Source organism: Carlito syrichta, unplaced genomic scaffold (assembly GCF_000164805.1).
Source record: "Carlito syrichta isolate Samal-C Ts95f unplaced genomic scaffold, Tarsius_syrichta-2.0.1 Scaffold115619, whole genome shotgun sequence".
Lineage (NCBI taxonomy): Eukaryota > Metazoa > Chordata > Mammalia > Primates > Tarsiidae > Carlito > Carlito syrichta.
In genome coordinates this window covers 26,448-39,078 of record NW_007059715.1, presented here as the reverse complement: position 1 = coordinate 39,078, position 12,631 = coordinate 26,448, and the positions used below count along the sequence as shown (strand labels likewise).

At 46.0% G+C, this 12,631-nt stretch overlaps 1 protein-coding gene across 17 annotated transcripts in view; it reads left to right on the top strand.

Moving 5' to 3' along the window:
- Positions 1-334: 334 nt before the first annotated feature.
- The window catches only part of PARP6 (poly(ADP-ribose) polymerase family member 6), a 30,016-nt gene continuing 17,719 nt past the window's right edge, over positions 335-12,631 (top strand). For 4 of the 17 annotated variants that reach the window (XR_002481236.1, XR_002481234.1, XM_021706074.1 and 1 more), the window contains exons 1-10: positions 343-524; positions 1,959-2,212; positions 4,925-5,108; positions 5,814-5,891; positions 6,940-7,034; positions 7,438-7,498; positions 7,739-7,829; positions 8,291-8,357; positions 11,312-11,461; positions 12,291-12,501. Coding sequence is in view for 14 of the 17 variants with exons in the window: in XM_021706074.1 (XP_021561749.1) it covers positions 5,106-5,108; positions 5,814-5,891; positions 6,940-7,034; positions 7,438-7,498; positions 7,739-7,829; positions 8,291-8,357; positions 11,312-11,461; positions 12,291-12,501 (756 nt within the window). In the remaining 3 variants the exon portion in view is untranslated. Of the gene's footprint in view, positions 638-1,958; positions 2,213-4,924; positions 5,109-5,813; positions 5,892-6,939; positions 7,035-7,437; positions 7,499-7,738; positions 7,830-8,290; positions 8,358-11,311; positions 11,462-12,290; positions 12,502-12,631 lie in introns of all 17 variants that reach the window. The other 13 variants (XR_002481235.1, XM_008072829.2, XM_008072824.2 and 10 more) reach the window with 8 other exon arrangements.

Genomic DNA, 12,631 nt, shown 5'->3' with positions numbered 1-12,631 from the left:
GGGTTGCCTCCCTGCTCATTCCTCCCAACCACACGAGGCGATAGAGCAAATACTCTCCTTTGGCAGACCCTCCGCGCGTCTCTCTTCTTTCTCTACGCACCCTCCCCGAGTCACGGCGCAATCCCTCCCAATTGGCGACTGCCGCGCATGCGCTCCACGGCTGGCGGCGGCGCCGACTGCGCTCCGGGACTCAGGCCGCGTGGCTGTTGGGAGCGAGTGAGCCACGTGATCATGGTGTCGCCGCGCGATCATGCGCAGAGTGGCTCAGCGCGCTCGTGACGGAACGACGAGGCGTGGGGTGCGCGACCTCGCCTACCCGGCCCGGCCCCCGCCCCTTGGCTTGCCGCTCCGCCCCCGCGGGGCGTCCCGGGCCGCTAGTCCCCTCCGCGGCGGCCGCGCGCGGCCCGGGGTCGCCGTGAGTACACGCGCGAGGCTGGCTTGGGGGGCAGCTGTCATGGGGACTGGGCGGGGCAGCCGGGCGGGAGGGGTTCGGGGCCCACCCCACCTCGGCCGGGGTGGGTGAAGTGAGGGGCTTGGATCAGGTGGCTCGGGGAGGGGCCCTCCTGGGCTTGACGGGCTTCGCTCAGGTCCGGCGGCTGGCGGTCCCGATCCGGCGCAGAGCTGCTTCCCCGGGGAGGCAGGTGCGGGGTGTCTTTGGGGTCTCCGGGGAACCCCGGAGAAGAGATGCAACCGCTTTCCCAAAAGAGGCCGCAGGGCCTGTCCTGGAAGCGCGGGTGGCAGGGAGTGTTTTCTGGGCCGGCCCCATTCTCTCTCTACAAGGGGTCCCCCGTGCAGCGCCGGCCTGCGGGAGTCGCCCCTGCGGGAGTCGCCCCTTCGAGGTTCTTCCCTGCACCCTTTGTTCGGTGGCCTGGTCCTTCTGAGAAAGGAGTGCACGGCGTGGAGCCGGGTAACCTCCTCTCCCAGGACCACAGAGCCGGAGCCAAATGCAGAACGCAGACGTTGAGATCGGCGGCTTCTTTGAATAGATAAACTGTTGTCACACGCTGAGTAGCTTCTGTGGACCTAGGGAAAGACCTTTGTGATCCATACTTGGGGCTTTATTTACATTTGGCCCCTTCCCCTGCAAATTCATGAAGCTTTCTGTGTTAGCTGCCATCACCCAGACTAAACACTGAGTTTAACAACACCCTTCTCTGGGCACTCTTCATGTCTGCCTTTGGCCCAGCTTCTTTTGAAAGGTTTCTTTTTCTTTACCTCATTAAGATCAGCAAGGTCTTTCTTGCTTAATTCATTAACAACTGCCTTAATTAGTTACAACCACATCACAGTAAAGATCAGATGTAATTAGGACCTGCCAAGTGTCCTTAAGTCCCATTCCATTATGCTCCTAACTTTACGTTTCTTGACCTCCTTAGGCTTGAGTATTCTATGTATAACATGAAAACTTTGAGCTAGGCCACCTCTCAGGCTTATTCTTTAGAATGTCTATGATTCTGGCTGGGCTTGGTGGCTCAGCCTGTAATCCCAGCACTTAGGGAGACCAAGGCGAATGGATGGCCTGAGCCCGCGGGTTAGAGACCTACCCAGGCAACCTGGCAAGATCTCCTCTACAATAAATAAATAAAAAATTAGCTGGGCATGGTAGCTGTAGTTTAGCTACTTGGAAGGCTGAGGCTGAAGGATTGCAGGAGCCCGGCAGGTCGAGGCTGCCATGGCCAGGAGCGTACCACTGCACTCCAGTCTGGGCGACAGAGTGAGACTCCAACTCAAAAAAAAAAAAAGGAATTTCTATGATTCTGTAAATCCTATGACCCATCACTCGCCTTTTCCTGTTTTTCACCTTTTAAACCCACTCTCCATCTCTCTAGACGAAAGGGTATTGAGAGTAAACAGTTTTCACTAAAGTGTTCTGGTTTGAAAAAGCTTGCATTCTCTGAACTGTCTCTTCCCTGAACAAGAAAAACCCCTTCTTATCTACCCTTCTCTCCTTGTGATAGCAACAGAAACCAAGCAGCACCAGCCCTTGGAGAGAGGCTAAAATTTTCTTGACTTCTACAGCGACAAAGACCTTGAAAAAGTTGGTATTTCTGGCCTCTGCCATCATCATCCTACCACTCACCTCGAGACAAGCCAGGCTGGACATTCGTGTCTCCCTCTTTACTCCATCCAGATCAGCACTTGACTGTTTATTTTCAAATCTCATGAAACTAGCTCCAGACCTTCATATTCTGGTTCTCAGCTGCTCTTGAAGGTGAATGAAGTTTTCCTTTTTAAAATCATTTTGTATGATTTTGTCTAAGTGTAGAAGTATTTGGGTCCTTGTAGTTATCTCCCATTTGGCTTAAGTATCCAGCAGAGAGTTCATTCATTCATTCACTCATTCAAGAAATGTGTTAAGGGGCTGTGAATATAGACCGTGGAAGCAATCAAAATCTCACAACTTCCATTCTGATGGCAGAGAAACATTTTGTATGTTAGAACATGGTAAGTGCTGTGGAAAAAAATAAAGCAGGGAAGGGAGAGAGAGAGTACCAGTGTGTGCATGTTGGGGTGGTGTCATTTTATACAGGATGTTCAAGGTGACCTTTGAGCAGAGATCTGAAAGAGTGAAGGAGCAAAGCAGGTGGATATCTGGGTGAACTGCATTCTAAGCATGGGATACAGCAGGGACAGAGACTCTGGTGTGAACATACTTGATGTGTTTGAAGAAAAGCTGTGAGGCAATCGTGGAATCTTGAATAATCTGACTGTTAATATTTAGAGTTGACTTTCTAGGGAGAACTCCTGTTAAAGTAGCTTCTAATTGTTAAAAACCTTTTATTATGAACATTTACAACTATACACAAAAGTGGGGAGTATAAGAAACCCTCATGTACACGTTACTGGGCTTCATCAGTAATCAACATTTTGCCATATTTATTCCATCTGTTCCATTACCTTCCACACTTTTTCTTTGTGTATGTGTCAGAGTACTCTTTTGTATGTGCCAGAGTACTCTTTTATTTTATTTATTTTTTTGTGAGTTGGAGTCTCACTCTGTTACCCAAGCTGGAGTGCAGTGGCACACTCAAAGCCACCCCAGCATCGACCTGCTGGGCTCCGGCAATCCTTCCGCCTCAGCCTTCCAAGTAGCTGGAACTACAGGCACATGCTACCACGCCTGGCTAATTTTTTTTTTTTAATTTGTAGAGGCGAGGTCTTGCCAAGGTGCCGAGGGTCTTGAACCCTCGGGCTCAGGCAGTCCACTCGCCTTGGCCTTCCAAAGTGCTGGGATTACAGACTGAGCCACCAGGCCCAGCCCAGGGTAGTGTTTTAAGCAGAGCTCAGATATCAGGTCATTTCATCTCTGAGAACCTCAGTTGTGATTTCCTTTTGTATATTGTTTCTGATGGGTCTGGCAGCACTGTCAGCTGAAAGACTGCTATGCTAACTTTGCCCTGGCATTGTGCATTATGTCCCCATATAGGGGCAGTTAACCAGACTTAAGTTGGTATCCAAGGAGCAGACCACAGGTCCTTGAACACACAAGGATCTAGAACAGATTTTATCTGCATCAGATTTTATCATGCATTAGAATAACTTGGTAGACTTGTTAAAAATGCAAATTACCGGGCCACATCCATGGAGTTTCTAATTCAGTAGGGCTTAGGAGGGGCCCTGAGAACTTGCATTTCTAACAAATTCCCTGGTGGTACTGATGCTGCAGGTCCACTATCCCTAACAGAAAACCACTCATCTAGAAACCCAAAGTTCAGTAGAACTGTGTTAGAGACTAAGATCATCTCTGAGGTTGGAGTGGATTAGCATGAGGTGTATGCAGAGCCAGTGACCTGCTTGAGAGAGCAACAGAAAGCTTCGCCTGCTCATAGCGTAGCTTTGCCGTCCTCTGCCATTAAAACCTTTGACAGGTGAGGTTTTTTCCTTCCTGCTGTATATGGAAGCCTTAGTGGGGCTAACAGTTGCAGTATAGGGTTAGGTGTCTGCAGGATTAGATGAAAGCAGGGGAATTGTATGTAAAGAGCTAGAGGTTAAGTATTTTTCTAAGCATTTGTTGCGATCATTATTGCATTTTTATCTGGAGGATAGGTTCCAAAATCACCAGGGCATTATTTTGATGATGACACTCAGACTATGATGGCCAGAGGATATTCGGTATTGTTGAGGACTTCTTAAGTTAGCATAATTGCCAGATAATGGCTTGTAGTAATACTGGTGTTTAAAAAGAGATAATGGTTCAATATGGAGAAATAGCTAGGAGTAAAGAGTCTAGAAAGAATCTGATTCTCGTTCTTGACTCTGGTGGGAGTTGGTACTCTGAAGAATGTTCCAGATTAAACTGACTAGACAGCACAAGCTGCAGGTCCTGCCACCATTGCTTTCGGCTTCAGGAGTTGTAGTGGCATTGTGAACTAGAGGAGGGGCAGATGCAGTGGCTCACATCTGTAATCCAAGCACTTTGGGGAGGCAGAGGCAAGAGGATTGTCTGAGCCCGTGGGTTTGAGACCAGCCTGGGCAACATGGTGAGACCTCATCTCTACAATAAATAAAAAAATTGACCCGGTGTGGAGGCACACCTTTAGTTCCAGCTACTTGGAAGGTTGAGGCTGCAGTGGCCATGAGTGTTTCACTGCACTCCAGCCTTGGTGAGATAGAGTGAGACTCCAACTCAAAAAAAACCCCCAAAAAACTAGAGAAGGGACCTGGTCCAATCCCAGCTTTCCAGTTTAAAAGGAGTAGCAGCATCTTATATTTGTGTAACTCTTTCGTGGCTAATTATCTTCAAATAACTAGTTCTTTGCATATACACATACATATACATATAGTATGTGTGTATATGCTTGCAAGCATGTCTCTATGTGCAGTGTCTGTATATATGTACAATAAAACTATATTCATAAGTATGGTGTCTGTGTCACCCAACTGTTAAGGAGTGGTGAAACCAGTTGTTGTCTGCTTTCCACAGGACAGTCACACCACAGCAGAGCCTGCCATCCCCAGCAGATCTCCAGTTGCCCCTGACATCGCTCCTCCCTTGTCTCCCTTGTGGCCTCCTAAATGCCCATCTTGTTGGCCTGGGTTCAGCTGGTGGTATGGAGGGGTGCTGCCTAGCACTGACTTGAGAGTGTGTGTGACTCACTGATCCAATGGTGAGAACTGACTACCTATCTCTCCAACTGTTGCCCAAAGGTCAGATGAGACAAAGTGCAGATCTCACTCAGTGGGGGTTGTTTCATTTGTTAGGGTGAGATTTCCCTCCCACCCTTTGGAAGGTCGAGTGGCTATTTGAAGTTAAAACAAAGAAAAGGGGCTCAGAAACAGTATTACTTGGCGTGTGTTTGGGTGGGTTTTTTTGGGAAAGACGGAGAGAGTTAAGTACTTTAAGGAATAGAAAAGGAGTGGTGAGACAAAACATGTATGCTTGTGGCTACCTTGGATAATTATCCTAGAAGAGGCAGGCTTGTATTAGAACCCAGACATGCTTAAGAAGCAACCTTGACATTAAAGTCTTTTGCATCTCTCCCGCACTGACTACCAGAGCCTCATCCTTTGTACTGAGACTTAAGAAGCCCAAAATTCCCTAATGTTTTCAAAATTTCCTAATGTTTTCTTTAATAATCTCCATTAGGTATTTCCAAAATTCCTAATGTTAACCTCCCAAGTTAGAGCTAGGCCATGGATATGATCAGATTCAGGAAGAGACTGAGATTCTCAAAGGGTGAGGTGAAAGGTGTAAAGGGATTAGGGTCTCAGTTAGTTTGTCGCCAAAGACCTTTTCCCATAATGTCACCCCACACCATTCCTGGAATAATAGAGACCTAACAAAGCATGGTATCCTTATTTCTCATCATTAGGACATCAAAGGCCAGTTCTGGAACGATGATGATTCGGAGGGAGATAATGAATCAGAGGAATTTCTCTATGGAGTTCAGGTGAGGTTACATCCCCCAAGACCCATGGTGGGTGGTCTAGATAGGTGCATCTCTCAGGATACATCAGAAGTGAAAGAGGTGGTTCTGGAGCATAGAAGAGATGGGATGTAATGTTGGTGTGGTCTAGCATGGTCTTGTCAGAGCTGATCCCATGTCCTGGCTTGTGTCTGGGACTCATCCGTCCTCTGGGGTAAATTGCATCCTTTGTATATGGAGACTACCCATATGTTCTTAGTTGAAATAATTGTTTTCTGACTCTTCTCTCATTAGTTAATGAAGATAGTTTCATTCATTAGGGAAATGAATCTTAGAAGATCATTCTGCTAGTGATTGCTTAATGTCATCAACTGTCCAGGGCACAATCCTGAGCAGAAATGCCTGTAATCCCAGCACTTTGGGAGGCTGAGGCAGGAGGATTGCTTGAACCCAGGAGTTTAAGACCAGTCTGGGCAACATAGTGAGACTCCGTCTCTACAAAAAAATAGAAAAATTAGCTGGGTGTGGTGGGTGCGCACTTGTAGTCCCAGCTACCTAGGAGGCCAGTGGGGATAGATCCCTTCAACACAGGAATTCACAGCTGCCATAAGTAATGATCATGCCATTGTACTCCAGTCTGGGCAGCAGAGTGAGACCCTGACCAAAAAAAAAAAAGCTTGCATTCTCAGAATGCTCTTCAAATAGAACCAGTCTGAGACCAATCTGTGTTAAAATATGTACTCTTCAGTTTGTTCTGAGTTATCATAGAAGGTTTACCTGAGTATCCTGGTTAAGGTCTTAGAGGAAAAGCTGGAAACTTGAGGATGTGAACTCCTCAAGTAAAGCCTACATTTGGTTGATGGGAGGGAGACTTGCCTGTCAATGAAATCCCTTGCTAGGGTCACCACCAAGAACCCCTTTATGTCAGTGGCTTTCACTTCTCCTGTACTGCTGCTGTCTGATTCTTCTGTTCCTGGTGTCTCTTCGTGTTCTTTTTAAATCATTTCTCTTCTTCCTTGCATCTCCCTTCTTCTGCCCCTCTCTTCCACCATTATTTTTTCTGCTATCTCAGGGGAGCTGTGCAGCTGACCTGTATCGACACCCGCAGCTCGATGCAGACATTGAAGCCGTGAAGGAGATCTACAGTGAGAACTCTGTGTCCATCAGGTGGGGCTCTGCTTCAGGGATATCAGGGAGCAAGCCGCTTTTCTGATTTGTTACAAGGCTAGAGGTTTTTCTTTTTATGGTGTGATAGTGGGATAAATTATGAACTTAATGGTAGAAATTGTTCAGAATACATCAGAATACTTGGCTGACAGTAGAGAATTAGAAAGGAAGGACACTTATCTTACACAAATTGCCTTGTATCCTGGATCTCTCTAGGCCAGTAGTTTCACCTTTCAGGTAAGAAAGGCTTCTGACTTAAGGATGTAGCTAAGACCCTGGGTACAAAACTGCCTTCTATCCTTGCCGCCCCCTTTCCCTGGGCTCAGTTTTCCTTCCACTTCAGTCTCTGTTCCCTTTTTTATCTCTTGATGAGTCTCACTTGTGGTTGCCTGTACCTCTGTAGAGAATATGGAACTATCGATGACGTGGACATTGACCTCCACATCAACATCAGCTTCCTCGATGTAAGTGGGGCTAGTACCTGCCAACAACATGTCTAGCTGGACTTGTGGAATTTGTCATGTAGGCCAGGAGTCTTGTTCCTGAGTGCTGTATTTGGAGCACATATTCTTCATCTCTGTCTTTCCTAGACCATCAGCAGACAGTGGTGTGTACTGTCATGTGCATGTGTGTGTCATAAAGGGGAATCTTTAAGTCCATTCTTCTGTGTTGCTAAACTGGAAACTGTTTCCCTTATTCTTTAGGAGGAAGTCTCTACAGCCTGGAAGGTCCTCCGGACAGAACCTATTGTGTTGAGGCTGAGATTTTCTCTCTCCCAGTACCTTGATGGACCAGGTAAAGACAGGGACTTTGGGCAAATGAGTGCTCTGAGTGTGGTCTAATCCAAAGTCCTCAGTTAACTTTGGCAGAGAAAAATTAGGAAAAGGACCTTGGGCTCAATCTGTAGGCCACTGGTAGGGGCTTTGTAGTTTCCTGCCACTGGTATCTTTATTCCTGTCTCCTGATAGTCATTCCCTAAAGACCTTCTTGGTTAATGACGTTGTTTTCTCTTGTTCCAAGATATAATTTATTTCTCTCCCTCTCCTCAACATCCTACTGAAGATATTAGAAATTAACTAGACAGTTTCTAGAATCTACCTCTGCCTCAAATGTTTTCTTCCTTCACCATTGTTGTTTAGAGTACCCAGCAGCTACTGGGTTTGGAATCTAAGGATGCTATTCCACTGAACTGTGGCTTTGGAATCCCAGGAAGGTAGAGATATGTACCTACTAGGAGCCTTCTCTTCTCTTTACAGAACCATCAATTGAGGTTTTCCAGCCGTCGAATAAGGAAGGGTTTGGGCTGGGCCTTCAGTTGAAAAAGTAAGAGCTTTGATCTTTTCTCCTCATGGACATTTGAGAGAAAGAGAGGTGGACATATGTGGATGGACAGGCAGAGCCTTGGATGGCATGTTTCCTTCCAAAAATGTCTTTTTGAAATAGGCCAGGAAAAGCTAAAATAAGTTTGGGAGCCAGATTTATGGTTGTGGAGGCAGAATCTATGGTTCTTGGTTGTCAGAACTTGAGACTTCCTGGAAATGAAAAGAGAGGCTTGTCACTACTTAACATTTGAGGGAAAGTGCAATCCTGGGATCAGAGTCATGCCATTCACATTTCTCCTCTGGTTTCCTCAGAGTGAGCCTCCAGGAATGCAGACAGTTTTCATTTATTGAGTGTGTTGAGCATTATGCTAAGTATTTGATACACAAAAACAATGAAGCACATTTTCTACCCTCAGTGAAGTTCCAAATATAGTTCAATGAATACATATTAATTGGGGGTCTTACTTTGTCACCCAGCCTGGAGTTCAGTAGCATGGTCATGGCTTACTTCCGCCTGCCTTGACTTCCTGGGCTTGGGTGATCCTTCTGTCTCAGCCTCTCAAGTAGCAGGACTACAGGCGTGCACTACCATGCCCAGTTAATTATTTATTTTCTTTGTAGAGACAAGGTCTTGCTATGTTGCCCAGGCTGGTGTCGAATTCCTCAGCTCAAGCAATCCTTCTGCCTTGGCCTCCCAAAGTGCTGGGCTTACAGGCATGAGCCACCACCCTCAGCTGATACATACTGTAATATGAATGAAGAAGTAAGGTTTAGAAAGAACACAGAGGAAGGAGTGACTTAGTCTGGTAGAAGGTAGAGGGCTATGAATGAAAGAATGAAAAAGAGATGATTAGTGATTTTCAAGGATGGATAAGAATTGTCTGTGTAGACAGACAATAATATTGGCAGGGGCATAGTCACATAGTCACAGTGCGTATGGAAGGAGTTTTAAGTAGTTAAATATTGCTGGTAAAATGCAAGAGGAGAGTGGTAGGAACCAAAGCCAGGGAATAGGGAGGAGTTCAAATCAGAGAGGATCTTGGGCTTTTATCCTATAGGCAGTGACAACATTGAAGGGTTTTGGCAAAGGACATGGTCAGGCTTAGTGCTAGAGAAACCTTTCAGGTAGCATTATACAAAATGAGTAGGAGGGGATGAGACAAGAGATCAGAACTAGTTTAGTAGACTTTTGTAGAAACCAGACATGAGATATTAAAGGTCTGAGCTAAAGTGTGACTGACCATAGTGAGAATAGAGTTGAGAGTCAGATTAAGAGATTTGAGAGATATAAAGTCAGTAAGACTTGAAGACTGTTTTGGATATGTTGGATATGGTCATAAAGGCCAAGGAAGAGTAGAAAATTACTCTTAGGTTTCCAGCTGAGATGTCTGGGTAAATTGTGATAACACCAATGTAAATAGGGATATAAGAAGAGGAGCAAGTTTGTGGGTTGAGGCTAGATGATTAGTTTCAGTTTAGACATGTGGTTTAAAGGAAACTTTGGAATATGCGGGTGGAGATAGTCAATGTGTATCAATTCGATACCTACAGGCAAGGTTAGGGTTGAAGATATGTGTCAGTATGTGTATGGAAATTACGACCAGTGAGCGTGAGGTTGCCAAAGGAGAGCACGATAGAATGAAAAGAAAACAGCATCAAGGGCAAAACACCCTGGAACACCCAGGCAAGATACCCGAGACACCAACAGGGTAGGCAGAGGAAGAAGAAACACTGCAGGTAGATCAGAGAAGGGTAGAAAGAGAATGTTGGCACAGAAGACAAGGGAGGAGTAGTTGTGCCAGGAGGGCCGAGTGCCAGGGAAGATAACATGGAGAACCAAGATGTTTCTGATGGACTTAGCATCAGAGTAAGAGCAACTGTAGTGGAATGGTGAAAGTAGAAACCAAAATACAGAAAACTGAGAAGTGAATGGTTGGCAACAAAGTAAAACCAGTGAGGGTGGATTGAGAAATTTGAATGAGGATGGAAAGAAGGAGAGGCCAATTGCAGAAAGGTGAAATTGTAGGTTTGGGGAAAGGAACTAACAGGAGAGGGGGACAGTTGCCATACCAAAGCCTTCAATGAGGCAAGATGAAGCTGAAATCTAGAGCATAAATAACGGGATTACTCTGAATAGGAGAGTCGCCTTGTACCCAGAGAATGGAAGGATGGAGGTAAGAGCGGAATGGAAATTGATTTTGTAGTAGGGTTGGAAAATTAAGGGAGCTGAGTCTCTATTAAGAGGGAAAAGAAGCTGTCAGTTTGTAGGTGAAGTTAGTAGCTTAAAGAAGGTGGTAAAGATTTAGAATGGAGCCGGGCTTGGTGGCTCAGCCTGTAATCCTGCGCTTTGGGAGGCTGAGGTAAGTGAATTTTCTGAGCCCGCAGATTCGAGACCCACCTGGGCAACTTGGCGAGAACTCATCTCTACAATAAATCAAAAAATTAGCCGGGCATGGTAGCATGTGCCTGTAGTTCCAGCTACTTGAAAGGCTGAGATGGAAGGAATGCCAGAGCCCAGCAGGTCGAGGCTGTGGTGGCCGGGAGTGGCCACTGCACTCCAGTCTGTGTGACAGAGTGAGACTCCAACTCAAAAAAAAAAAAAAGAAAAGATTTAGTACAGTAGCTTAGCATAATGCTGGAGAGAACTGATCAAGGACTGTATAGTCATTCTTGACAATAGATTTCGAGGTTCCCAGCCTTTAAAGGCTCACATTTGAGATCTACCTCTAAAAGTAAGACATCTCGGAATTTTTCTGGTCCACTAGGTTCGTGCCCCTTAGGATAGTACATTTCCATGTGCTGAGGTCATCATCAGGTAGTCTTCAGGTACACACTCCCCTATCACAACTAACTTTGCAATCTCTGAGTGTGAATTTTAGATTAGTTGCCTCTGTTCATCCTTATTTTTTGACCCCTGCCTAATCTTGCCTAAATGTGTTCTCTCTGATCCTTTAGGATTCTGTGTATGTTCACATCCCAACAATGGAAACATCTGAGCAACGATTTCTTGAAGACCCAGCAGGAGAAGAGGCACAGTTGGTTCAAGGCAAGTGGTACAATCAAGAAGTTCCGAGCTGGCCTCAGCATCTTCTCACCTATTCCCAAGTAAGTCCTTGGAGTAAATAACTCCTTACAATGGGGAATAAGGATGAGGGCTAAAAAAAAGAAAGAAAGATCAATATACATTTCTCCAATTGCATATCATGAGCTAGGTACCATGTTTTACATAAAGGATAAGGTGTTAACATCGGGTCAGGAGTAGAAAGGTAGGGACACACGGGGAACAAGACCATGTGAGTGGTGTTAGTAGCGAGAGACAGAATTCAGAGAACCTAGGGAGGGGATAGAAGAGGTATGTTTAGATCATCAAAAAGGTGGGTGTGGGGGCATCCCCAGCTAATGAGAGATGGTCAGCCAGGTTCTGGAAATAAATGTTGCTCCATTCCTTGACACTAGAGCTACACTTTTCCCCTCTGATGCCTTCTGATATTCCTGAAGGCGGGTGCCAAGCCAGATTTGTAGTTTCCCAGGCACCATTGTTGACAGTCAGACAGTCACTTTAAGCTCTTTGGGCATAGCTGCTTCTTTACTAGCAAGTTTAGCATTTAATCTCTCATGCACACTCACTCACACACTCACACTCTGAGTAAATGAAACAAGCAACCTCTCCGAGGGATCATTCCATACTGGCCTAGATGCCATAGTGACCTGTGCTCTGCTCACCCTCTATTTCCCAGTTTGAGGAATACACAGATAATGACATAAAAATCTATTCAGATGTATGATCTGCTTATGTTGACAGTGCTTCACATCAAGTGGATATTTCTTCAGATATGTGTTTGTCTCTCTTTGGCTTTGGACTTCGAGCCTAGTGCCTTCTAGGGCTCATACTGAATCCCCAGTTTAATCACTTCTCTTTGCTCTCTCTGTCCAGGTCTCCCAGTTTCCCTATCATACAGGACTCCATGCTGAAAGGCAAACTGGGTGTGCCAGAGCTTCGAGTCGGGCGCCTCATGAACCGTTCCATCTCCTGCACCATGAAGAATCCCAAAGTGGAGGTGTTTGGCTACCCTCCCAGCCCCCAGGCAGGTCTCCTGTGCCCTCAGCACGTGGGCCTCCCTCCCCCAGCACGGACCTCTCCTTTGGTACATGGGCTGAGGAGGGTTTGACTTGGGCATCAGGAGGGAGGGCGTGGAATTGTGGGAGTATAGCCTCTCAAAATGGGGAGGGGGTATGGTTGTCTAGGCATCATAAGTTAAACCAGAGTACATGCCA